We start from the raw sequence: 24746 nt of genomic DNA on the forward strand, positions 1-24746 counted from the left end.
GTTGGGCCCGCGGTCGTGGGGCCCGTTATCACGGCTCAGACCCAGAAAGTAACAACTTCGGGGCAAACATAGCCGTTGGAAACAACCGCGGTTTAAAAAATTAACATAGGAAAATTTACGGCTGAGAATCAAGAGGCACTTCAACATTTTGAATCTTGGGGTCTTAAAGCTAAGACGTCGTCAAACACGAGAAGAGACCTGAGGCCAGGGAAGCAGAGCCAGGCCAGCTCCAGGGGGCGGGGGGGGGGGTGGTGCGGCTCGTCAGCCCTGGCTGCCCAGCAGGGCTGGGTTTGTGGGCTGGCTGGACACGCGGTGGGCCGCGTGCTGTCCAGGTGTGAGGTGTTGCATGACCCTTTACCTTTCCCCTTGTTATTCTCAGCACGTCACGGGAGATCTTCTTCCCCTTGGGAACAACCGTCTTCAAACGACTCGGTTGGGACCAAGGTTTGCACACGGCTGGGGTTTCCACCTAATTTTCCTTGGTCCTGAAAGTTCTCAGCTTCTGAAACGGAAGGTTTAACTCATTTCTACTCAGATGCGAATACTTGGTTCCGGGTTAGTTCTCGGAGCACTCTGGGCGGGAAGTGAGGCTGGGACTTGGCGGATCTAAAACCCTACTGTGCGCCACACGCAGAAATCAGCTGGAAACGCATTCAAGGCTCGACCTGAGGCCTGACGCCGTAGCAACCCTAGAAGGAAAGGCAGGCACTCAGGCCCTTGACTGCAGCCTTGGTATCGATCTTTTTGGATGTGATGCCTGAAGCTAAGGCAACAGAAGCAAAAACAAACAGGAGGGATGACACCAAATTAAAAAGCTTTTACAAGGCGAAGGAAACATCAGTAAAACAAAGGCAGCATATGAGAACATCCTTGCACGTTTCTGATGAGGGACTGGTATCCAAAATACACTCGGAATTAATACAGCTCAGCAGCAAAAACCCCAAATAACCCAGTTAAAACATAGGCAGAGAGCATGAACTGACATTTCCCCAGAGGAGTCATGCACATGGCCAACGGTGACACGCAAGGGGCTCAAGGTCACGAATCATCAGGGAAAGCAGATCACAGCTGCAGTGGGACGCCTCCTCACACCTGTTACAATGTTCATGATCAGAAAGGCAGGCGATGGCCTGACCAATGTGTGTGGCTCAGCAGGTTGGGCGTCAACCTGCAATCTGAAAGGTCGCTGGTTCGATTCCCGGTCAGGGCACATGCCTGGGTTGCAGGCCAGGTCCCCGGTTGGGGTGGGTACAAGAGGCAACCGATCAATGTCTCTCTCTCTCACATGCATCATGTCTCTCTCCCTCCCTTCCCCTCTCCCAAAAAATAAACAAATAAAATCTGAAAAAAAAAAGACAAGTGATAAATGCTAGTGAGCAGGGGGGAGCCCCCAGTTCTGAGAGGGTCGGAGGCGCCGTGGAGGTTCCAGTCGAGGGCGCTGTGCTGGGTCGTCAACACCTGCGGAGAGAGGAGAACTCTCTTAAGAGAGCAAGGCGTTCACGGCGAGTTCCCAGACGCACGTGAACGGAAGTCTGCCCTCTTTATTCGTGGGTGACCGTGGACCGGCGACCACACCCCTCCCTGCCTTGACTGCTGCCCCGGGGACGTGGGGCGTTATGGCGAAGTTAAAGGGGAGAAGGAGCACGCGGTAGCCGTTCCCTGGGTTTTACCCGCTGCCAGGGACGACGTCACTGCCGTCCCCGTCCGAGACCAACGGGACAGAGAAGCCCCACGTCGCAGGTGCCCGCGAGTCCTGCTGGGTGGGCAGCCGCCTCTGCTCCCAGGCCTCCCGCCGTCTCCCTAGCGGGCGGCACCTGCACGGAACACGGGGACCCATCGCTCACGGCCCAGGCGAGACCCCGAGTCTCCACGGCTGGTGGCCGGCGCAAAAGGAGAACCCCAACATCTCTGTGTTTCCAGCTTCTGAAGCCAACGTGGGCCAATGTTTCCTGCGTGATGGGGACGTGAGGAAGAGGAGGCAGAGTAACCGGGAGCTGGGGCAGGAGCGCCAACGGGAGACGGGGGCCCCGGGGCTGGGGGCCGCGTCACAGACCCCGAGGAGGGCCCTGGGAACACCAGGATCACCTTTCCCCCTCATTCCTCTGCCTCCCTCTTAGTGAATGACAATGAATGCATTCGTCCCTGAGCCGGGGACCCTGTCCTCCCACCCCCACCCGCACCCGATGAGTGGGAAATGCTGTTACAATGCGACTAGCACCTGAGCCCGTGGCCCCAGCCCCGCAGTGCACATCCCGGCTGCAGCCCCACGGACTCCCTGCGGGGGCCACGGCAGCAGCCGCCTCTGGACTTGCCCCCCCCACCCACCTTCACCCCCTGCCTGCACCCTTGCCCCTCCACAACCTGGTCCCCCTCACGCAGGGGCCAGGGTGGCCGGTCAGGGATTTGCACCAGGTGTCACCCCTTTGCCCTCCTGCCAGGGCCTCTCACTTCGCTCGGTGAGAGCCAAGGGCTTTCCTGCGGGACTGAGTGACCTCTGCGACCTTCATCCTCATCGTCTCCGACGGGTCTCCTGCTCCCGCCCTCTGCTCCACCCCAGGGGCCACCTGCGTGTCCCCAGAGAGCATCCGCAGCTCCCCCTGTGTGGGCGTCTCCTCCTGGAAGCTGGCTTGCCTCATGGGCCCGGCCAGGTGGCCGCTCCGAGGGTCCGCTGCCCGGGGCAGCCGGTCCTGCCTGTGAGCAGGGGGCGAGCTCGGCCCACGTTCTGAAAGGTTTTTTTTTTTTTCTCTTTTTAGGACCTAAAAGAGAAAGCTTAGGTCTTGGAGATTAAAGCCCAATTTTTTTTTTTGTCCATGATCCTCAGCACAGCGCTGCTTTTCCATGACACACTCCTCTGGTTCTGGAGAGTGGAGATGTGGGGAACTTGGGAACTGAAGTCCATTTCTTCTTGTGGGTGGTTCTCGTAACGTGTTTCTCACACGGGCACTGAGAGATTGTATCGCGTCGGCTCTCCCTTCCGGAGGCCGCCCCCACTTACAGGGCGAGACCTGGGGACGCACCGGGGGGTGAGGGAGGAGCCAGCAGACAGACCTAAGAATGGGAGTCTGAGGTGCTGGGGGGGCTCCCCTCCCCCGCTGCTGCGACACACGGGCCGGTGTGATGCTGCGCGGAGTCAGGACACTCCCCGCTCATGGTGCCTGTTTAAACCCCGAAAGCGACTCATTTCTAAGTCTTGGGGTGTTTTGTCGTCACTGAACTCACTCCCGTGGTGCCAGTTTTGAGCGGCTGGCCCGGTGTGAATTCGCCAGGAAGTATGCACCCCCTGTCGGGTCCACACTGACCTCCGGGGCGTGGGCAGCTGCCACGGGGTCTGGGGTCCGACGGCCCCACTCTGCAGGGGCCCTGCTGGGGCGACCGGAGGGCACCCGGGGGGAGGTTTCCACTTGGGGAGCCCGGGGAAGTGCCACATGGTCACTGCCGCCACCCTCACCCCCGCCAGCCTGCTCCCTCCTGCCCTGGGGAGACCCTGGCACCACCCCTGCCCTTGGCCTGACAGCGGGGCGCCCAGCCCCCACCCCCCTCTCTGCTTTCACTCCCAGGGGGCCAGCGATTAGCAGTCGGCTCCTGTTGTCACACGTGGCGGGTGGGTGACCCAGGTTTACGTGCCCCTTGGGGGCTGCTGCCTGGACATCCCCTTCAAGTCTGCCTCTGCGTCTGGAAACTAGCGGTGTCCAGACATTCAAGGAGCATGTCCAACCCCTTCCCCCGCGGGGGGTGGGGAGCAGGCGTGTCACAGCTCCGTGAGCCGCGGCTGCTCCCAGGACCGGCCGTTTCTGCCTCTGCCCCTGGCTGGAGGGTCACTGTCCGGGTCCCTTGCATTTTCCGGAGGGAGGGGGGCACAGACAGAAGCACAGACAGAAAGAAGTCCAGCAGCCCCAGGCAGTCGGCGGCGCCGGTCCCCGCGGACGCACAAACACCTGCGCCAGGCGCGCGCGGCCTCCGCGGCCGAGAAACCCAGCGTGTCCACCCGCTGCTTCCATCCGAGCTGCTTCCCGGGCGCGGCCGCCAGACCCAGGCCCGCCGGCCGTCTCCGCGAGGTGGTGCCCCCGCCGCCTGCGGTTTCCTGCGGCGACAGCGTCCTCTCCTTCGTGCGAGCGAGAATGAACGGCGATCCGATCGCCAGGTGGCAATCCCGGTGAACTGTCTACTGCTCTTTTGTGGGTTTGTTTTGCTGTATGGAGGTATGATTGACAAATAAACGTGAAATATTCTTAAAGTGTGCGACGCGATGAGTTACGCGCGTGTGCACGGAGAAAGGATTCCCACCTGGTGCTCACGCGGCCATCCCCCCTCACGTGGGGATCCGTGTGCACTTGCGTGTGAGGCCACGGGCGCTGTCCGCCAAGTTCAGGTACAAAATGCACCGCGATCACTATGGTCACCGTGTTAGACATGGGGTCCTGGGGTGTCACTCATCCCAGAACTGAAGGTCTGCGCCCTTTTCCTAACCCTTCCCCACGTCCCCCTCCCTGCCTGCCCCTGAGGGAGGGCCTCTACTCTCCACTCTGTTTCTGTGAACTTGGCCTTCTAGTTTTTTCAGGTTCTGCAGGCGACACCAGGCGGCACTCACCTCTTCCGCATGGCTGCTTTCACTCGTGCGACCCCCTCCGGCGTTGCCCATGTTGTTGGAAAGCGCAGGGCTCCCTGTCTTTAACAGAAGGGAGTAACAGTCTGTGGTTGTCCACGCTGCATCCACTCCTCTGGGGACAGCTGCGTAGGTTTTCCCCGCGCCTCGGCCCTCGCAGATGCCGCCGCTGCCGCGGACACGGCAGTGCCGGCGCCTCTTCCACGTGGCGGCTTCAGGTCCTCGCGTGGGCACCCAGACGCGGGTTTGCCGGGTCATGCGGTAGCTCTGTTGTTTTTTTATCCTCACCCGAGGACGTGTTCTCGTTGCTCTTAGAGGGAGAAACATCGGTGCCCGATGGGAGAGCACCGATTGGTTGCCTGGTGGGGCACGGGCCCGGGCCGGTGGCTGAACTCCCAGTGGGCACAATTCGCTTTCTTTTCGCTGCGTACCATTTGTTCGTGAACAAAAATCCTCAACGTCGTATGTTATTATTTTTCTCGGCACTTTTTGTCTTTTTTCCGGCAGGAAATATTCTCATGTCCTGCCGTCAACAACACATTTCTCTACAAATGTGCTTGTTGTTTTTCTGTGGACGTGAAGGCCTTGAACGAATCTGGAGAGACTGCTTGAGCCTGTGGTCCTCGGGGGCTTGGTTTCATTTAGGTTCCCCCCCCCCAGGGGAACCGAAGATCTAAAACGTCTTTACCGAAAAGTCTCCCTTGCCCCCTCTGGCCCACAGGGCGCACTGGGCCACAGGACAACTTTCCACGTCCGAGGGGTTCTGCTCTTGACTCCGTTCCACGTTTCTCTCGCTGCGTGGCCACATCGGCCCCACAGTGTCTCCAATGGTGCAAGTTTCCTGCCGAGGCAAGTCCCCCAGCCCTGCCCCCCACCCCTTCATCTCTGGGCCATGTATCCTTCCCCGTTCGCTTTCCCACAGAAGTTTTGTGTTGGTTTGTCACGTGTCACAACGTGAAAACGAGGATGAAAAGAGGGCTGGCGCGTTTACAGGAACCACATTAAATCAATAGATTAGCCTGGGGAGAAATCACCTTCGTACTACTGAATTCGCCTAATGCACGAGTGTGGTACACCTGTCCACTTGTTTGTCTTCTATGTCTTTCAACGTAATTTTATAATTTTTATGTAGTTCCTCTACCTCTTTTCTAAAGTTCATTCCTGGGTGCTTTATATTTTTAATATTATTTTAAATAATGTTATGCTAATTGCATTCACTAGCTATTTTGCTGGTGTGTAGAAATGTAACTGCTTTTTGTACATTCATTCTATATTAGCTTTGCTACGTTATTTTATTAATTCTAATAATCTGTCAGCAGGTTTATGTGAGTTTCCTATTCAGACGGTCACGTGATCTGAGAATGCTGACGGTATTGCTTCTTCCTTTCTAGTCCTCACAGTTGTCATGTCTCCATCTTACCTCGTCGTGTTTGAATAATAATGTAATATCCCCAACTTTGTCAACTCCCTGATTTTAAAGAGTGTTTTTAATATTTCTTCATTTGGTACGATGATTACTGTAGAATGTTGAGACTTTTTAATTAGAACTTCCCTTCTGTTGCCAAAATATTTTTAATTATGAATTAATATGGAGTTCTTTAAATACTTTTCTATACTTTTTGAGATTTTTATATGATTTTTCTCCCTTAAGCTATTTTAGTGATGAATAATGGTCATTGATTTTTTCCTCATTAAACCAATCTTGCATTCTGTGCATGAAACCTCCTGGCTCAGGATGCACTTCATGTTTTGTGTTGCTGAATTTGTTTTGGTAATTTTTGCATCTATTTTTACAGGTGAGTGAGAGTATAATTGCCTTTTTAAAAACTGCTGTTAGGTTTTGACATCATGGTTTTGCTAGTCCCTTAAAATGAATTGAAAACCTTTTTTTACTCAGGGATAAGTTACTTGTTCCTTGAATATTTGGTAGAACTTACCTGTTTTTGCGGGCCTGTTATTTTTCTTGTGGGAAGATTTTAATCCCGGTGCAATTTCTGTTAGTTCCAGAGTCAGGTTTGGTGAATGACATTTCCTAGGAATTTATTTTGTCTAAGCTCTAATGCGTGTCGGTATGAAGTTATGTATAATGTCCTTTCATGATCTTTTAAACAATGCTAGACTCGGCAGTTACGTCCACTTTTTTAAAAAAGATTTTATTTTATTTTATTTTTTAGAGAGGAAAGGGAGGGAGATAGAGAGAGAGAGAGAAACATCAATGTGCAGTTGCTGGGGGTCATGGCCTGCAACCCAGGCATGTACCCTGACTGGGAATCGAACCTGCGACGCTTTGGTTCGCAGCCCGAGCTCAATCCACTGAGCCACGCCAGCCAGGGCTTCACTTTTTAATTTCTAGAACTGCACTCATTTTCTCCTTCTTTGTTTCACCCTCCCCTGACATCGCCACGGTCGGTCTGTACTACCTGTGTTTTTAAGGACCCGTCTTTGAGGACTCCCCGTCCTGTGTCTCTGTGACCTGTGCCCTTCAGTCAGCTCTGTCACCGCCCCATTGCTGCGTGACATCTGGCGGCAGGCCCAGAAGCTCCAGCAGCACCCCTTCCTTACCCAAGTCCGGGCCTGGGCAGCGGGGTGGTGGGTGGGGCGACCCTCCAGGCTGACAGCGAGATGCCGGCTGGCGCCCTGATTCTCACTGACATGGGGGACCCCCTTCCAAGCTCTCACTGGCTGGTGGTTGCGTGAGGTCCCGTTTTCTTGCTGGGTGGTGTCGGGGACCCCCCTCAGCTTTGAACGGGCAGACAGAGCTCTTGGCCGCGTGGCCCCAGAGCCGGTCCACAGTGTGGCTCTCGGCCCTGTCCCGGCCGGCAGGGGAGCCCGGCTGAAGCTCCGAACGCCCCAGCTTCGGCCTCTCGCCTGTGTCTGGGGCGTCTGACCTGCAGCCCGTGGGCCCTGTGCGGCCCAGGATGGCTATGAAGGCGGCCCAACACAACATCGTGAACTTACTTAAAACACGATGAAACTTTGTTTTGCTTTCATTAGTGTCTGTGTATTTAACGGGTGGCCCAAGACAACTCTTCTTCTTCCAGCGTGGCCTGGAGACGCCAAAAGGTTGGACACCCTGGCAGAGGCGGAGCTAGGGGCCAGCAACTCTGCTGGAGGCCGGAAGAGCCCACCCCCTCCTGCAGGCAGAAACCCGAGGGGTGCGGCCTGACCGCGCTCAGCAGGGGGGGTTACTATATTCAATAGGTCTGTGTGCACAGAGGTGGAAATCTGAGAGCCGGCTTTGAATTTTTCCTACCGGAAGTTCTCCTACTTACCTCTTTAAACAACCTGAGTTGTCTTTTTGTCATTTTCTTTCTAACTTCTGAAATTCGATGCCTAGGGCATTGGTTGGTGTTCTAACATATTTTCTAAAATCCATGATTGTGTCTTCTTCTGGCCACGGGTTAGTGAAAGCGTATTTGAAAATTTCTAAATCTATGGGTTTTTTAAATTAATTTTCCGTTAGTCAGCCATTTCTTTTTTTTATTACATTGTAGTAAAAGGGAGCATTGACTGTATGACGTCAACACTTGGAGCTCGGTTTAAATTTTTCCGTTTTCTTGTTATAATTCTGTCGATCCGCCTTACGTCACCGAGGTCATATTATCTTGTGCGCAACAGCTGATAACTGTTGCGTGGTCTCGGTCCATGACATGAAGCAAAGGAACCGCAGCAGACGGGAACCCCTCAGCGTCCCTCTCCCCCCGGCTGTACCCCCTGCCACCCCCCTGGGCAGCCCCTCCACAGCGAAACTGTCCCCACGTCCCTGTCCGTCAGGACGCTCCAAGAGCAGCCGGAAAAGCCGGAGGAGGTATTTATTTAATGTGCAAATCTGGTGTGGCCCGTTCTCTGCGAAACACCCATCTGTGGTTTGTCATCCCCTTAAGGACAACATCCACATTCTTTCCGTCAGGTGGCCCAGACCCCTGGTGTGCGGGGACCCGCCCCGGGGGCCGCACCTGTCTGCAAGGGCGCTCAGCCGCCTCCTGCCCCTTGGACCGGTGGCTCCGGCTCAGTCTCCACAGGGCGGCATCCTCTGCGCAGGGTCAGACTCTCCCGCCCCGGGGCCCTGCTGGCAGGCTTCCTGTCCCTTAAATGTCACTTCCTGGAGGGAGGGAGCTTGGCTCTTTTCCGCCACCGCCCTTTGTGATACCGACATTGAGTAACGGCTCATGTACGTGTGCACCTGGCGTGTGTCAGTACTTGTGACCCTGGTAACCCCAGCTCACGGTGCTGGTCCTCCGACCCAGCACGGCGTCCAGGGAGTGGGAGGCGCTCAGACCCTGCTGGCTCAGGGGGTGAATGAATGAATGAGTGAATGAATGAACCCTACGGTCGATCCGGCACTCGTGACCTCAAGATGGCGTCCAAGTCAAGGCTGCAGCCCCAGATGTGCAAAGGGGAGCCTCAGTCATCAGCGGATCTCTGGATGTTTACCGGCTGCCGAGAACATGCTGACCTCTGGTCGCCCGAGTGCACTGAGAAGCTCCTTTGCCATCAGCGGTCACGCTGGAGAGGAGCCTGGGCGGTGAGCCTGGGGAGCTGGTGGTGCCCCTGCCACTGTCAGAAGCTGCGGTCCACGGCCAAGACGAGGTGTTGACGTGGCGGCAATCAGACCGAGGGAAGCCGGAGGGATCGCGCCCGGGGGAGGTGGTGATGTGCCCGGAGGGGTCTCGCGCAGCAGGTTAGATGGGTGGAGCGAAGAGCAGGACACGATAGGAAGGTGGTCAGGACAACGCCAGGCACTGGGCTCAGGTCCCCCCGTACAGGTGAGCAAGTGGAACAGAGGGGGGACCAGAAGGAGCCACCCAGGTGACAGGCACGGAGGTGTTAACTGAGTGGATGAGTTAGCGGTGGGCCTGCCTGCTGGAGACGCTGCTTCGACGACGCTAGCCTCCTGGAGGAGAAGCGCTGTGTCCGGGACCACCGAGTCCCCGGGACCCCCAGTCACGCCGCCCTTGCCCGGCCGGGGCCGGGTCTGAGAGACGGAGGTGGTGAGGACCGCGTGCCGCCGACACTGGCAATAGAATCTCCGATTTTGTTTCTCCTCTCCGGTTTGTGCCTGGTTTACTTTCACAGGAGGAGTAAAGCACAAAAAGATTCAGGTGTCTGTCCACTTTGTGACAGGGCCTGACGGCCAAGCACTCTCCCGGAAACGTCGGCTCCGAGTGGACACTCAGACGGGCCCCTTCCTCCAGGAGGCCGTGCTCACAGCTGCCGGCTTCTCCCCTGTCGGGTCGGCGACAACAAACCCACCGATCGGAAGGCTGTATTCTCCTAGAGAGACGAGACGTTGCCCTGGGACTTCGTGTTGCTTGTGAGTGCGAGGCCGCGGAATGGAAAACCTGGCTTGAGTTCTAAAACAATGGGACGTCTAAAGAAAGGAGTTGGGCTCTTCATGTAACGTGACTACAGGCCAATGAGGTGGACTTCCTGTGCCCACGTCCTGCCTGGCAGGTGTGGACGGGCGTGCGTACTTGGACTGGTCCTGGTGGGAACGAAATAAGAAAACATACAATGTGTCCTCCCCCCCGCCCATGCAGCCAAAAGCAAGCTAGCAGGAGCCACTGATGGAACTGTGGCCCAGCCAGCGGTCACCTTGCAGGACGCAGAGCTGTGGCCGCTGGGGACAGCAGCCGAGGTCCCCGGCTTCAAGAGCCTCGGCCTTGCAGTTCGAATGGGGTCTTTGTTACCTTGGGGTTTCCATGGGCAAGGGGTGCATGTTCATTCCGGTCGCTTCCCCGATGGCTCTCCTGGCGATGGAGAGGAAGTAGCACCAGGGTTTGAAAAGTACCTGAGCTAGAGCTTCCCAGTGAACTTCATCTCGAGTGGGAGGTATTATCAAATGAGTTCGACCGGCCAGAGGCGACCCTGGAGGTGACTTGAGCACTTCCGTGGGGACTTCTGTCAGGCCACATGGCGCCAGGTAGCGCCCTCCTGCTGTCCTTGCCTCCATGACAGGACCACAGTGCGGTGGCCCGGGGCGGGGGCGGGGCGGGCTCCTATTTAGTGTGCTCATCTACTTAATTATCCGTTACGCAACAGTGAGGCGTCCTGAATGGGTAACGACACCCCACTGTTCCCAGTGGGAGCAGCTGAGCGGGTCCAACTCAAAGGTGCTTCCTTGCACACGTGTCAGCTGCCGGTCCCAGGTGGGAAAGCTGGGAGAGAGGTGAGATGCCGTGGAGTCACTGACAGCGCATGAGAAAGGGCCCTGGCAGGCGATCCGCAGGGGTTAGATGAGAAGACGGAATCTATTTCCCGGTTTAGCATTCGGGAGAAATCGGTGAGCGTTTGCCGCTGGAGAGAGAAACAGTTCCGATTTCTCTTATTGAGACAGTGCGCTCGGCCCCACCTCTTCTCCGCCCTGGCCCCCGGGCCCCGCCCCCGCCCCCGCCCCGCCCGCCTTCATTCCGCAGGACTCCAAGGGATCCGCTGGGCACTTGCGTGTAGTTAACGTGGTGCGTTCATTGTACTCTCCTCCCTGGGCTACCTACCCCACAGTTCAAAAAAAAAAAAAAAAAAAAAAAAGCCACATCCCAGCACTTGTTGCATCCAGAGCCTGCATGAGCTGTGCTGACCACAAATGACAATTATTGAGCGTTTCCGTCACACTTGGAAATTATTTCAGAATAGTTCTCAATAATGATAAGTAGTCACATGCACCCCTGGGCTCAAGGATTACGAGACACACAGAATTCTGATTTTCCATCGAAGGGGGCGAGCTCAGCAGGAGAAAAATAACGTCTGTGCGTCCGCGTGGGGAAACAGCACATTGGGGCTAACTCGTGGCCGGCAGCCAGGAGGTCAGGGCAGCCACCCTCAGGCTGCCCCTCCCGCAGCAGGAAGGTTCCCAGAAGTCCGCACCTGCTCCCGCTGCCCGCTGCTGCCGGGACGGGAGGGCCAAGCCCGGCGGCAGCTGTGAGCAGCCCGGGCTCCCACATTCCTGCCTCCGGGGCGGGGGGGGGAGCCCGGGGCTTTCCAGCGCGGACCGGCAGGGCAGGGCAGGCGGCCACGAGGGGGCCCACAGTGAAACCCGGCACTGTAGTTAGCAAGAGCCCATTGTGACATACTCGGCTCCAAGCAGAGGTCAGGCGAGTTTCAAGGGTGACTCAAGTCTTGGGCTTCAGTGGAGACGATGGGTGGGGTCTATGCGCAGACCCGCCCCTTCCCAAGGAGGGGGCGCCAAGGGTGACACTAGGGTGCGCAGGTGGGCGCTGTCGGGAGGGGCGCTGGCAGGATACTATACTACCCCGAGCCCGACGCCCTCCTGGCCTCCAGGGTCCTGGGAAAGGTGTCCTCAGGCCAGGGGGTCCCGTCAGGGTGTGTGTGTGAGGGACCGTGTTCACCTAGCTGCCCCCGAAGGAGAGGGTCTCTCCGCCGAGCCACCGCGCCTCTCTGCCGTGCACAGGGTCTGGCTCAGACCCAGCCGGGCCACGTTCCTTTCCGCTGGGCCCAGGCCCACCCTCGGCTCTGCCCGTGTGTCCAGACCACCAACCGCTCCTGGGGACCGGGAGGCGTAGGGGGTTTGTTCAGGCCACAGGCACGGAGGTCGCCGCGTCCGGAGCGAGTAGGGGGGGTGGGGCGGGAGGCGGGCCAGGCGCAGCCGCGGTGGGTGCGCCCTGCCGAGCGGGGCGGGGGCGCGGGGCGCGCACGCGGAGGCGGAGAAGGAGGGAGCGGGGCGGGCGTGCGGGCGGGAGCGCTACAAGAGAAGGGAGCGCGCCCGCCGCCGCCGCCCTGCGCGGAGCGAGGCTGCAGCGAGGCTGTGCGGAGCGCCGCGTGTCAATGAGGACGGGCCAGGGCGCGCCCCTGCACTAGCGGCCGAAGCCCAGACGCCCGCGCTCCCGCTCCCGCAGCCCAGGCAGCCCAGCCCCGGCTCCCGCCGCCCCGGCCGCGCCCAGCCCGGCGAGGACAGCACCAGGAGGCGGCCACAAAGAGCCCCGGCGGCTTCTCTCGGCGGACCGGTGCGTGGTTTGCCGTCACTGGGGAGGGGAGCTTCGGGGAGGCCGGCCGCGGGGCGCCGGGGAACGCGGGGCGCTGAGGGCAGGGCGGACGCCCCGCTCGGCCCGCCGCCGCCCCCCCGCCCGCCATTCCTCGAAAGGCGCTGCCGGCCTGGCCGGCCCGGCCCCGGCCGCGGGCGGTGTGCGCGGGCGGCCCCGGGGCTGCTGGCACCTGCCTCTTTTGTCTGGTGCCACCGGGCTTAAAATGGGGAGTCGGGCGAGCGCCACCCACCCACGCCTGCGCCCCAGCGTTTCGCCCCGTTGTTCGTGGAGAAGGAGAGCCGGGGCGGAGGGGCTGGGCGCGGGGCTGGTCATTGTCAGAACTCGCCGCGGAAGGAGGACCAAGTCTGCGCCCAGGAGTGGCCGGGCCAGGCCTCTTATTGTGTGCTCTCCCGCGAGGGAGGCGTGCGCTGGAGGATGGGGCGGTCTGTGCGCGGCGGACGGCTGCAGTGTGGGCGCCGCAAGTGCCTTTGCGGCGCCTCAAGTTCCTGCGGGGACGGCCAGGCTGCTGCTGTGGCAGTTGGTACCTGCGGTGCTGAGAGCACGCGGACAGGCGCCGGCATTTTCCCCCTGGCGGGAGCGCACGCCCAGCCTTGCTCTGCCCACAAAAGAGGCTGCGTCTGCAGGCCGGCCTTGCTAGGCAGCGCGGCTGGATGTGGCCGGGAGATGATGGAAGGAGTCGGAGCGGGTGAAAGGCACCCCGAAATAAACCCCCTACTTTACCTTTCTTTCCAACCGGCTCGCTCTCTCCGCACCTGCGAGTGGCTGTGTGTCCAGGTTAGGGCGCACACGCGTGCTGCGTCCACGCTGCAGGCTGTTCCCTGAATACGTTTTATGAGTGTTCCCAAATGAATCGCCTTGGGCAGGGACAGAAAATAGGACAGCGTTTTAAGGATGGAATGTCACATGGCCGCGGGTCAGGAGGGATTTTTGAGAGAGGTGCTGTGCGGAAACAGTGGGAAGGACTCACACGCCTCCCGCGAGGTCCGCGTCCGGTGGGGCGCGCGCACCGCCGCGGCGTGCGCCTCTCAGTCTGGCTGCCCGTCCACCTGCATTGTGATCCGCCGCAGAGCCGTGCCCCGGGGCCTTGCGGTCCGGCATTGACTGGGAGGCCCGGGTGCTTGGGCCTCGGTGTGTGGGGTGGAGGGAGGCAAGGCGGGAGCTCATCCGGAGAAGGAGGCCGGCCGGCTCCTCCGAATGGAATGGCGAGCAGTCCCCAGGGAACAATGGAGGGCGCTGATTTCTTGGCCTGGCCCTGCTTCTAGGAACCACTGGGATGAGAGTCGCTCCCCCTCGCCCCCCGCCCCCCATTCCCCACCCGGGGTGTCTGTGATCTCTGTGGCTCAGGCTGCGTGGTTGGTTACTTTCTTGCTGCCACCGCACATGTGGCCCTGGCCCTCAGCCCCGCAGTGGTCTGTGCGCGTGTGGCTGGGTGCGTGGGCTGCAGCACCGCGCGGAAGCGGCGGCTGGCAGAGGCCCGGTGAGCTTGCTTGGGTCCAGTGTGTGCCTGAGCCAAGGCCCGGGAAACCGCCTAGTGCGATGCCTCCCGTAATCACCGGATGTGTCATGCGGTTGGTGACATTCACTTAGCGGTGGCCGCAGCCGTGGCGGTGATTTCACTTGGAGTGTGGTTTCTCTTTGTTGCCAGCACTGGCGCCGACTTTTGGGCAGGCGCGGCGGAGGGAACTGGGAGACGCGGCTGGTCTGGTCCCTGCCCGGCTGACCATGCGGTCCCGTTTAAGGAAATGGGCAAATAAAACAAAATCAGCTTTTCTCTCTTCATCGACCTTTTTCTCCACTTGCTGTGGAATTCTCGGTTCTGAAAGCCGGTTCCCGCGGAGGAATTCCAATGGCCGCCCAGTGTTTCGGACTCTGCAAACCGACACTCGGCAAGAGCTCCTTCCGACTAGCTTTGCGCTCTGGTGGGGCCACCGCGCCCTCCTCGGGGAGGGTCCTGCCCGGGTCCGTTGGGTGTGGACAGATGTGGGGAGGAAACCCGAGGGCCGGGAGACTGGTCCCTGGCTTTAGAGAGAAAACACCATCCTCAGAAGCCAGTCTGGCCTTTCCGATTCACAAGTTCGAGGAGTTTAGTGAGTCGGTGTGAGAACTGGCGGTCTCGTCTCCCCAGCCCCCTCTGGAAGACAAAGGGCTCCTTTTAATAACAAATTCTAAAACGGAGGAGGGGTTGTGATATCGTGGGCAAAATATTGGTTCTGCTACTCAATTAATAGCTTTCTGAAGGGCAGGATATCAACTGATAATTGGTTCGAAATTATCTAACTTCGAAATCAGTGCAACCAGTTGATACCTAACTATATACGCTATAACTTTCCCCGGAAAATGCAGATTAAGAGGCATGAGGTAGTTTTCTTACTTAGAAGGAAAAAAAATAGACTGAACTAATAGTCACTTCAGATTTAATTTTTTAAAATCCTCACCCAAAGATATTTTTTTAAAAGTTGCTTCTGAGAGAGAGGAAGGGCTGGGGTGGGCGGAGAGCGAGACATTGAAACACCCATTGGGCATCTTCCATCCACGCCCCAACCAGGAATCAAACCGGCAGCTTAGGTATGTGCCTTGGCTGGGACCGAACCCACAACCTTTCCGCTTTCGGGAGATGCTCCAACCCACGGAGCCACCTGCCCAGGGCCTAATCACTCCCGGTTTAAATCACACAGGCTGCCCCCGCCCCTGCCCCACCCAACCCCGATCCCCACCCCCACCCCATCCCGGCTGGGGTCAGCAGCAGCCCGAGCAGGTGAAGGAGACATCGGACGCCAGCTGACCACTGCCTCCTGCAGACCCCGCCGCAGGTCAGTGGCTGCCCATGGGGACAGCGAGTTAGGAGTGAGGGCCTCACCGAGTCCCTACTTGACCTGCCGGGAGGGTCTGATCCCAGGGGGTCTAGACCCTCTGGGCCGCAGCTCATGGAGGGGGGCAGAGGGTGTGCCAACTTCAGAGTGAGGCAGAGGAATCCTGGGCTCAAATCCCACCCCCCTCAGTCAGGACTCTGGGACCCCGGGTCTACCCCGCTCTCACCCTCAGTCACAGCACTCCCTACCTCCTCGTGAGATTGGGGGGGGGGGGGAACATGGAGCCTGTCACCCAACAGCGGGCGGCAGAGCGATAGTGTGGGGCGCGTCACAGACACTCAATAAGACATTAGCTCTTTCCACTTGGTTCATTTCGGGAGGACACGTGCTTTTGGGCATGAAGTCGTAGCCACTCTGAGTGGTGGCTGCCCCGCGTGGTTCGGGAAGGACGTGGACCAGGCGGGTCGCTCCAGGTCACACAGCCGGTGGGGGGGGGGTCGGGTCTGCATCCCCATCTCCGAGCTCCAGTTCCTCCACGACCAAGACAGGCAGCGCAGTGCAGGGCAGGCCGGGGCCCTTTCATCCTTTCTTGTTACTGTTTCTGTAGTTCTTCTCCCCCTCTCTCCCCTCGTCTTCCTCTTCCTCCCCCTCCTCTTCCTCCTCCTTCAGCCCAGTCTCTCCGGGGCACTGAATGGAGGTCGATGAGTTGCGGTGCACTCGCTGTTTCAAACAATGTCTGCTGAACGTGCGCGCGCGTTGGAACCTCTCCCCGGAGCGGGTGGGACTTGCAGATGGGTTCCATCTGGCCGTGGGGAGCACAGACGCTGAGGGACGGTGGCAACCGATGATGAAACGCGGCCCGCGCCTTCATTTCCTGGCCCGCCCACCCCTGTAGCCCCCCGGGGGGTGACGTGGAAGCTTCCCCTCCGCCGGCCGCCAGGGTTCGCCCGCTGCCCTCCCTGCCGGCCGCCCGGAGCTTTGGGGTCCTGTTCTGGGTTCAGGCGTTTCTCCGCTGTGTCACTTGGATTGTGTGTTCCTTCCTGTGACTTGGTGTCTTCGTGGGTAAATAGGTTCCCTGTGACTGTTGGAAGTCACAGCTGCTCGGAGCCCCAGGCGTTGTCAGGGGGTCGGTCCGGAGGAGCTGTTTCTGATCCAACGCGCGGTGATGAATTAGCTGTTTCCGCGGGCCCGCCTCCCTCTTTGTTGGCTTCCTCCGCGCCCCCCACCTGAGAGCTCCTCTTAAATGTATCTCCAGCTACAGCGCCGCTCCCACCAGCTGCTCCCAGGCGGAGCCTCTCCAGTCACGCTCCCAAAATAGCCTCAGCGAGCGCCTGCTCTTGTCGCCCCGCCCCCTAGGTCGGACCCGAGCGCGCGCGCCATGTCCCTGGGCAGAGACATGGAGCTGGAGCACTTCGACGAGCGGGACAAGGCGCAGCGCTACAGCCGCGGCTCGCGCGCCAACGGGCTGCCCAGCCCCACGCACAGCGCGCACTGCAGCTTCTACCGGACGCGCACGCTGCAGACGCTCAGCTCCGAGAAGAAGGCCAAGAAGGTGCGCTTCTACCGCAACGGGGACCGCTACTTCAAGGGCATCGTGTACGCCATCTCCCCGGACCGCTTCCGCTCCTTCGAGGCGCTGCTGGCGGACCTGACCCGGACTCTGTCGGACAACGTGAACCTGCCCCAGGGCGTGAGGACCATCTACTCCATCGACGGGCTGAAGAAGATTTCCAGCTTGGACCAGCTGGTGGAAGGTGAGCGCGGGGTGGGTGGGGGGCGCGCGCACCCCCAGGGGCCGGGGCGCGGTCGGGGACCCGGGTTTCCGCAGCCCCCTGGCCAGTGCCACCCCGCTCTGGAAGGGGCGGCCGTCCTCGCCCCCGGTGGCTGTTCCTCTCTGCCCCACAGGTTGGCAGCGCAGGTGGCCACAGTTACCCACCGCATTGTAAACCGCCCCCCCCCACACCTCGTGGTGTGGGGTCAGCTAGCTCACAATAACGAACTGCGAGGACCCTGTTTCCTTTCTCACCCCCGTGCTCCGTGCTTGTTAAAAGTCCGTTGTCATATCTTTAACCACGTGGTTCTCATACTCGTTCTAGGTGAAAATCGAACTGTTGCTCTCCCCATGTCTTGAAAGCACTTGAACTGAAAATACGGAATGGATCCTGAAACCTTAGGGTTGAAAGGAACTTTAGATGGGTATCGAACCCATTCGTTTTCTCATGGGGGGGGGTGCAGTGGGGTGGGGAGCAGGGTGGGGAGCTGAGGTCCCGAAAATTGGAGCCATGGGTCTGTGGTTGCAAGGTGGTCGGCGGTGATGCAGGACCCCAAACGGGGTTTTCCGGCAGTACTTCTCAGTAGGATGCTTCCTTGAAGTTTCACAGGATTGTTACCTCTCTGTGGTACCTGAGGATTTAAGGGACTCAGTCTGTTCAGTTCATGTTTTAAGCCCGATGCGGGGTCACGGTCACGGTCACCATCTGGTTTAGAGGCTCCACGGGGAAGTGGGACTGTGTGGGTCCCCGAGAGGCTGCGTGTCTTGTGCGAGCTGCATGTCCTTCCTGCTCCGGGCTGTTCTCGCCCCGGCAGCACCCTGGGGAGCAGGGCACACAGCTGCTGATCGCCTGAGACAGTCCGTAAGCAGAGGGAAGTGACTTGGAAAGAAATGATGGGGATGAACTTCACCCTCAGGGGTAAAACGAGAGAGAGAGAGAGAGCGCTGATCCTCTCTGGAGACTGGGTTTTCCCGAGATCGAGGTCTCAAGGTCCCGATGGAGGAATACGGAGCCCCAGGGAAGTCTGGACGTTGGGGCGGCTGGATTTGCCCCTGGGTTCGTCTTTGCCCCAGATGCACTTGCCCGGGCCCTGCTCTCCTGCTGGGCCCTGGAGGAGCCCCTGGCATGCAACGTCCCCTCTCTCCTGGGCAGGTAACTGGAAGCCTGCCCTCCAGCACCTTGGCCCCACCCTGGTCTGGTGGGTTTGGGTTGCTTCGCCCTGACCGCACACGGGCAGGTGTGTCTTCCCTCCTGTCCTCCTTGGAAGGCAGAGTTTGTCTGTGGTCAAGGCCGAAGGCTTCCCCGTCTTCCACCCCTTCTCCTTCCCTTTGTCCTTGGCCGGCGAGCCGGGGCAGGCTCCGTGTGGCTGGACCAGGGAGCGTGGGGTGGGGGGAGCCTGGCTCGGGCGTGTGTACTTGGTGGGAATGCACATCCCTTTCTGATGACTCGTCACCCTGCCAAGATGCCTGTGGACTTGGCCTTTTTCCTTCTGTTCAGATGTTGGGACTTCCAGTAAATTAAAGGGGAAGAGTGCCCAGGAGATCTGTCCACATCAGCTGTGTGCCCAGTCCTTTCTATGACCCGGGGGAACACAAGGGCCGAGATGACAGTGGTGGGTCATTCCCAAAGATCTGGGTAAAAGACCCAGTGCCAAGCCAGGTGCGTGGCGAGTCCCCAGGCTGTCCCTTGGGGGGGCTGATGGTATTGCATCAGGAAAAGATGCCGAGGTCCCCAGCACACGCTCAGAGCGCCGGGCCGGCTCCTCTCTCTGTCCTGGAGCTCCATGTGCAGCATCTGCGGAGGGAGGGGCACTTCCGTCCGACCCAGAGAGGCTCCCTGGATCCCATTCATCAAGCAGAGGGCGTGAGAGACGGGAAATGACAGCATTGTATTCAGACCCAACCAGATACTCACGGCGCGCTTCCCACGATCTCCTTCCTCGGGTTTCAACACAAAGGACGCCCACTCCGAGACGTGGGCCTGCTGAGCTCGCGGTGAGAGCCCCTTGTGGGCGTGTGTCTCGCATGGGAGGGCACACTTGATTCTCCCCGAGGTTCTGGGGCGCCTGTTATCGCCCTGACACTGAGACGAAGGACGCGAGGCGCAGGGTGGCTGAGCGATCGGCTCCAGGTCGCACCCAAGGAGGGGGAGGGTCAGGGCTTCAGCCCAGGAGGCTGGTGCTGAAGTGTGAGCTCGCGGCTGCCTCTCGTAGGGTGCTGAAGGAGGTGGCCTTGGTGGCTTTTAGACGGAATTTTATTTTATTTTATTTTTATTTTATTTTTTTAAAGATTTTATTTATTTGTAGAGAGAAGGGAAGGGAGGGAGATGGAGAGAGAGAGGGAGAGGAGCATTAGTGTGTGGTGCCTCTCCTGCGCCCCCTACTGGGGACCTGGCCCGCAATCCAGGCAAGCGCCCTGACTGGGAATCGAACCAGTGACCCTCTGGTTCGCAGGCGGCACTCAATCCCCTGAGCCTCACCAGCCACCAGGGCTGAAAAGAACTTTATTGCATTAGCTCCTACTTGAAAACAAACGTTTTTAACCTTGACTGAATTCCAAGAATTCTGCTCCCAGAAACTCTTTTAATATTTTCATTGGCCTCCAGCTACTTTTCTTTCCAGTCGATGTGAAGCAACTGCAGGCTAAATATTCTGATGTTAAAAATTACTTTTGGGGGAAAAAAACACGTGTTTTTTTCCGATGGAGCGAGCGGTAGCCGCAGTAGAGTGTGCATGCTCGCGTCCTGGCTTACTTTTCCCTCCTGCGTGACGCCGACAGCCAGCACGCGGCTGCACTCCGCGCGAAGGAGCTGGGAGTTCACGGAGGTCTGCCTCCTTCCTCGTCAGCTGCGTTTCGCTTCGTCTGTTGAAATGCAGACCACCGCTGCTCGCCCATTGTTAGGTTCACATCTCCCGCTTTTCATGCTGATTCTGGGGGGACGTCAGCGCACGTTACTGGCTCCTCGTTCCCCTTCCGATGCGATGGCGTTGGCGTTTTAAATCCGAGTACAAGGTGCAGTGACAAGTGTGTTTAACTTGTAGTTTTCTTAAGTGTGTCCTTTCTCACTTATCTCAGAGTAAAAATTCAGAGTTACAGAGACATTCGTGAGGTTCTGTGTTTTAACGGTCCTGTGGTCGCTTGTACTGTTTTATTATAATTACTCATGGACTGTGATGCCTAAATGTGACTCAGCGTGTTGGGAGAGCTGGTGCTGGCCTGAAGAAAGCATGTATGAGCGCATATGCATGATCAACCACATGTCTAGGCATGCATGTGTGCACGATTGATCACGTGTCTAGGCAGGCATGTGTATGCGCGATCACTCATGTTTTAGGCATGTGTGTGCGACCAATCACATGTCTAGGCATATATCTGTGTGCGATCAATCACATGTCTAGACATGCATGTGTGCGTGATCGATCATGTGTCTAGGCATGAGACCACACACTCGAGAGCACACTGTGCGTGCCACTCCCAGTGTCTGCTTTCCGAGTGGACCGACACGTTGGAAACCCAGGACCCTCAGTGAGGGAAGCCGACCTGCAGGCCTGTTCCTGGCAGTGATCGACCTTGAGCCTCGCCTCCATTTCCCCGGTTTTCACGCCCTTTACACTCCGCCGGGCGTGTGGGAGCGGCGTGCAGCAGGGGCCTCCGTCTTGTGACTCGGGTTGTTGTGTGTTTGTGCCGGGCGGATTCACAGAATTTCGTGTGCTCAAATGTATCGCTCGTCTCGTTCACGGCTTGGTTCTTCGTGCCTCCTGGGCCCCCTATACTCGGAGGTTGTAAAGCTCTTTCCCTCATTTTCCTTCCCTGAGTTTTTAGGTTTTCATTGAGAAAATATTCTCCTGGAAGTCATATTAGCACAATATGTGAGGCAGAGATTCAATTATTTTCCCCCAGGCTGCCTGTCTCATTTTTAATTTGTATTTGGAATTAATTGGGGCTTATCAGAAGTGTCACCAGGACAGGGCGGCCCGCGGTGCCCTTCCCCCACCCCCCACGATGGCCGCAGCGTGCCAATCTAAAGTAGCTCAGCCACAGGCTTTCCTCGGCTCTCGTCAAGTGTTCCACTGACGCCCTCCCTTTATATTTATTTTTAGACAGTGCAGTGTGTAAGAGGGGAGAGAAACATCCATGTGCGGTTGCCTCTTGTGTGCCCCTGACTGGGGACCTGGCCTGCAGCCCAGGCATGTGCCCTGACTGGGAATCGAACCAGTGACCCTTTGGCTTGCAGGCTGGTGCTCAGTCCACTGAGCCACACCAGCCAGGGCGCTGCATCTTCAGTCTTTAATGTGCTTCTCACAGCGATGCAGCTCTGCCCTTCCCCCCAGGCCTGGCCTTGTCTCCTGTGACTTGCCGATGCGCTTGGTCCAGCTCCTTGCCGTCTCCCCAGGAGGGTGGGGTGGGCCACCTCACAGGGTGCACGGCCTCCTCGTCAGGTCCTGGCGCTGGAGTCAGACCCCCCCTCACTCGAATCTTGACCCCACTTTGCCCGCCTCGTGACCTTGAGCGCGCTGCCTGTGGCTGCGTGCCTCGGGGTGCCCTGTGACACGGGTGTGTTCACACTCAGCTCACAGGGTGGTGGCGGGGGTGAGAACACTTCCTGCTACGTGCAGGCACTCAGGTAGCCAGCCTGCCTTCCCAGCACCCCCGTCCCAGCCCCCGGCCCTGCCTCGGTCTTGCCGGCCTCCGGCCCCACAGCCCGTCCGTGAGAAGACACACCGCGTCTGCAGCCTTTGCTGCCTGAGCCCCCCGCGAACGCTGAGCCCTGGATCGGCCCCATCACGCGGTCCCATCCTTACTCATCTCACGTCACGGTCACTGGTCACTGGACGTCACTGAGCCGCTGGCGTCCTCACTGCCCGACGTGGTTGGTGGTTGCAGATACTCAGTTAGTGGCGCTGGAAGCAGAGGAGAAGGGAGGGTGAGTGGCGAGACCAGTGGACGCAGGCAGGGCGGCTCACGCCCCCGCGCGGGGTTGTGTGCGGCTCGTAGAAGCCAGGCCGGTGACCTCCGGGCATCCTTTCCTTCACTGGCTGTCCCCCGAGCGTTGAGGGCTGACATCCGAGTGTGCCCCAGCCGCAGACTCGCCACCTCGGCATTTCCCGGCTGCAGGCCCCTGGGTGTTCCCGGCTCCCCTCTCAGCTCCTCTGTCTCTGGGCCCGCCTGGAGGACGGGAGTCACCCTGGCTTTCACCCCCGAGTCCGGCTGGGCGTGGTCCCCCCAACCACGGAGCCTTTCCTCGGATCCCCGTAGCTGCCGCCCCTCCCACACTCTGGGCCTGTGTTGCCAGCTGCTCGCTGCCCGTCCTCACCTGGGTGGCTCCCAGGAACGTCACCCTCAGTCTGTGCCCCCCACCCCCCCAGGTCAGTTCCCTTCCGCAGCAGCTCGTCCAGACGCGTCCCCTTCTCGTCCGACCGACTGCGGTGTGCGGGAGGTGGGCCCAGACGGGAGCCCCGGGGTCACCTTCTCAGGGTTGTGGGCCAGCATTCCCTGGGGCCTGCATCCAGGCAGTCCCAGCTCTGGTCCATGCCGTCTGCCACGCACTCCCCCTTGTCGTGTCCCCTCCGGCCCGGCCTCCGTGCAGCGTGTAAGGTCCCCCATCTCCTCCGGTCTGCTGGGACCGCTTTCCAAACGGAATCTTGACTCCTGTCCCCCGTCCCTCCACCCCGCGGCCAGTGCGATCCCCTCAGGTCCCGGGTGTGATGCCTGACCCTCGGACCTGGCTGTCCTCTCTCTCCTCTGCCCCTGAATGTCGGACCCTCGCCGCGCTTCCCAGGCCGGCATGGGCCCCGCTGCTTCTTTGCTGACTGACGGGTGGGGGGAGGGCAGTGGGTTTCTCCTCTGCATTGGGATTGCCTGGACCGCGTCGCTAGCGACGGCCACTCGCTGCCTTTTGGTGAAACCCCTTCCTGCAACATGCCTTGCCTTCTCGGGCCCCTGAAGACAAGCTTGTGACTTAGGGTTCCTTTCGCCTCCCAGAGTGGCTACCGTAGGCCTGGTACCTGCTACTGAGGACCTAGTCGGCTGCTTTACATTTTTATATTTCGTGGCCCGTGTTCGGTTTCGTTACTGTTGTTCTCCTATTTGTCTGGAGAAACTTTTAGCCGAGAGCATGAGCATTTGTATGTCTCCCGGTGCAGTTTGCCGTGGTGCCACCCAAAAGGGTTGTTCGCAGTTGATCCTGTCTCCAGGGGCATTTTATATGTTACTGTGTTTTCATCCTTTGTCGTATATTTTCGTACCTCGTAGTTTAGTAAATGACAATATATGTGCACATTATATTAACCCTTTGTTGTAAATCTTCAGTCTGTTTTCCCTCCTTATTTTAGTGGCTTTACTTTACAGTTATACCAGTTTTTAACTTAAAAAAATTGGACCTCCCCGTTTTTCCTTTTATGTTATTTTTCTGTGGCTTCGCGTGGAGGCCTCAGCGAGCCCGACAGGCCTGACCAACCGTGTAGGGTCTCACTCTCCATCCGCTTGTTTTGAGTGCCACTATGTATGAGAGACGTCCCGGGACAGTGGTCCAGGGGTGACTTTGGGGTCTGCTTTCTCACCTCTGAGGGCGGGATGGAAATCCGCTCCTAACCGGGTGCCTTCCGGCAGATCGGGAAACTCTGTGTGTGTCTGTGAGGCCACCTCGTAAACGGTGATATCCAGGAGGCCCTTCATGGTGTTTCGTCCTGTAAACAACATCTTTCCTATAACCCAGCCCCGCTCAGCTTCCGAGGGTCCGGCGAACATCGGGGCTCTCCCCGCTCTTGCTGGAATTCACAGCACTGCACTGTAACGGCCAGAGTTTTCAATGAGGAGGTTTCCACTCTGGAAAAGGGGGAAAACCATGCCCGTCCCTCACTGCAAACACTTTGGCCTGTGCCCTGTGTGGGAAGTAAAGGGATCCCAGAGTGGGCAGGGATGTGAGGGGTGGAGATGAGGTCATTGTCAGCCTGAGGTCGTGCAATGTCACCGCCAAGGTTCACAGATCGTGGCTCTTAGCTGCAAAACCCCTCCAGCAAGGAGAGGAACCCGGCAAACCTGGGTGGCATGTTGCAGAGACGCACATTCCTGGGTGACGCCCCAAGGCCTGGTCCGCCCGGGGTCTGGGACCCCCTTGCCGGAAGTCTTTGGCAGTGACCGAGGGAAGCTCTCTAGTTTCCCAGGGGGGGTCTGCGGCCAAGGTGAATTTCCTTTGCAGATTTTTAAATAATAAGCTGTGTTAGGAAACTTTATTTGCTCACTTTGAAGGATGACAGCAAATACAATAATTTAAAAATGTGCATGTGATTTTTTGAAAACAAAAAATGTGGACTCCTCTTTACCTTGAAAATGATCTAATATGCTTGCAAAGAGGTTAGTTCATTCTCCAAAGTCCTGAAAAATGCCTACACCTTTCAGGGAAGAAACTATGATTTTATATTCTGATGTTTTAGGAGGTATTGGTTGGATCCAAACAGGATTTCATGCTTTATTTCCGTACTTTGTTGTGGTTAACTGTCATTTTTTTGCCTCTGGCTTTGCTCGAAAGCAAATGTTAGTTTTCCGGCATGTGTAGGTGCCAC

The 24746-nt window shown here is 58.4% G+C and overlaps 1 protein-coding gene across 3 annotated transcripts in view; it reads left to right on the forward strand.

Annotated features, from left to right (window-relative positions):
* Positions 1-12302: 12302 nt before the first annotated feature.
* Positions 12303-24746, forward strand: part of DCLK1 (doublecortin like kinase 1) — a 217366-nt gene continuing 204922 nt past the window's right edge. The window contains exons 1-2 of one of the 3 annotated variants that reach the window (XM_028526508.2): positions 12303-12564; positions 16770-17167. In XM_028526508.2, coding sequence (XP_028382309.1) covers positions 16792-17167 — 376 coding nt within the window. In that variant the 5' untranslated portion in view covers positions 12303-12564; positions 16770-16791. The remainder of the gene's footprint in view (positions 12565-16769; positions 17168-24746) is intronic. The other 2 variants (XM_036011189.1, XM_028526505.2) reach the window with 2 other exon arrangements.

The sequence above is a fragment of the Phyllostomus discolor genome, chromosome 11, assembly GCF_004126475.2.
Source record: "Phyllostomus discolor isolate MPI-MPIP mPhyDis1 chromosome 11, mPhyDis1.pri.v3, whole genome shotgun sequence".
Lineage (NCBI taxonomy): Eukaryota > Metazoa > Chordata > Mammalia > Chiroptera > Phyllostomidae > Phyllostomus > Phyllostomus discolor.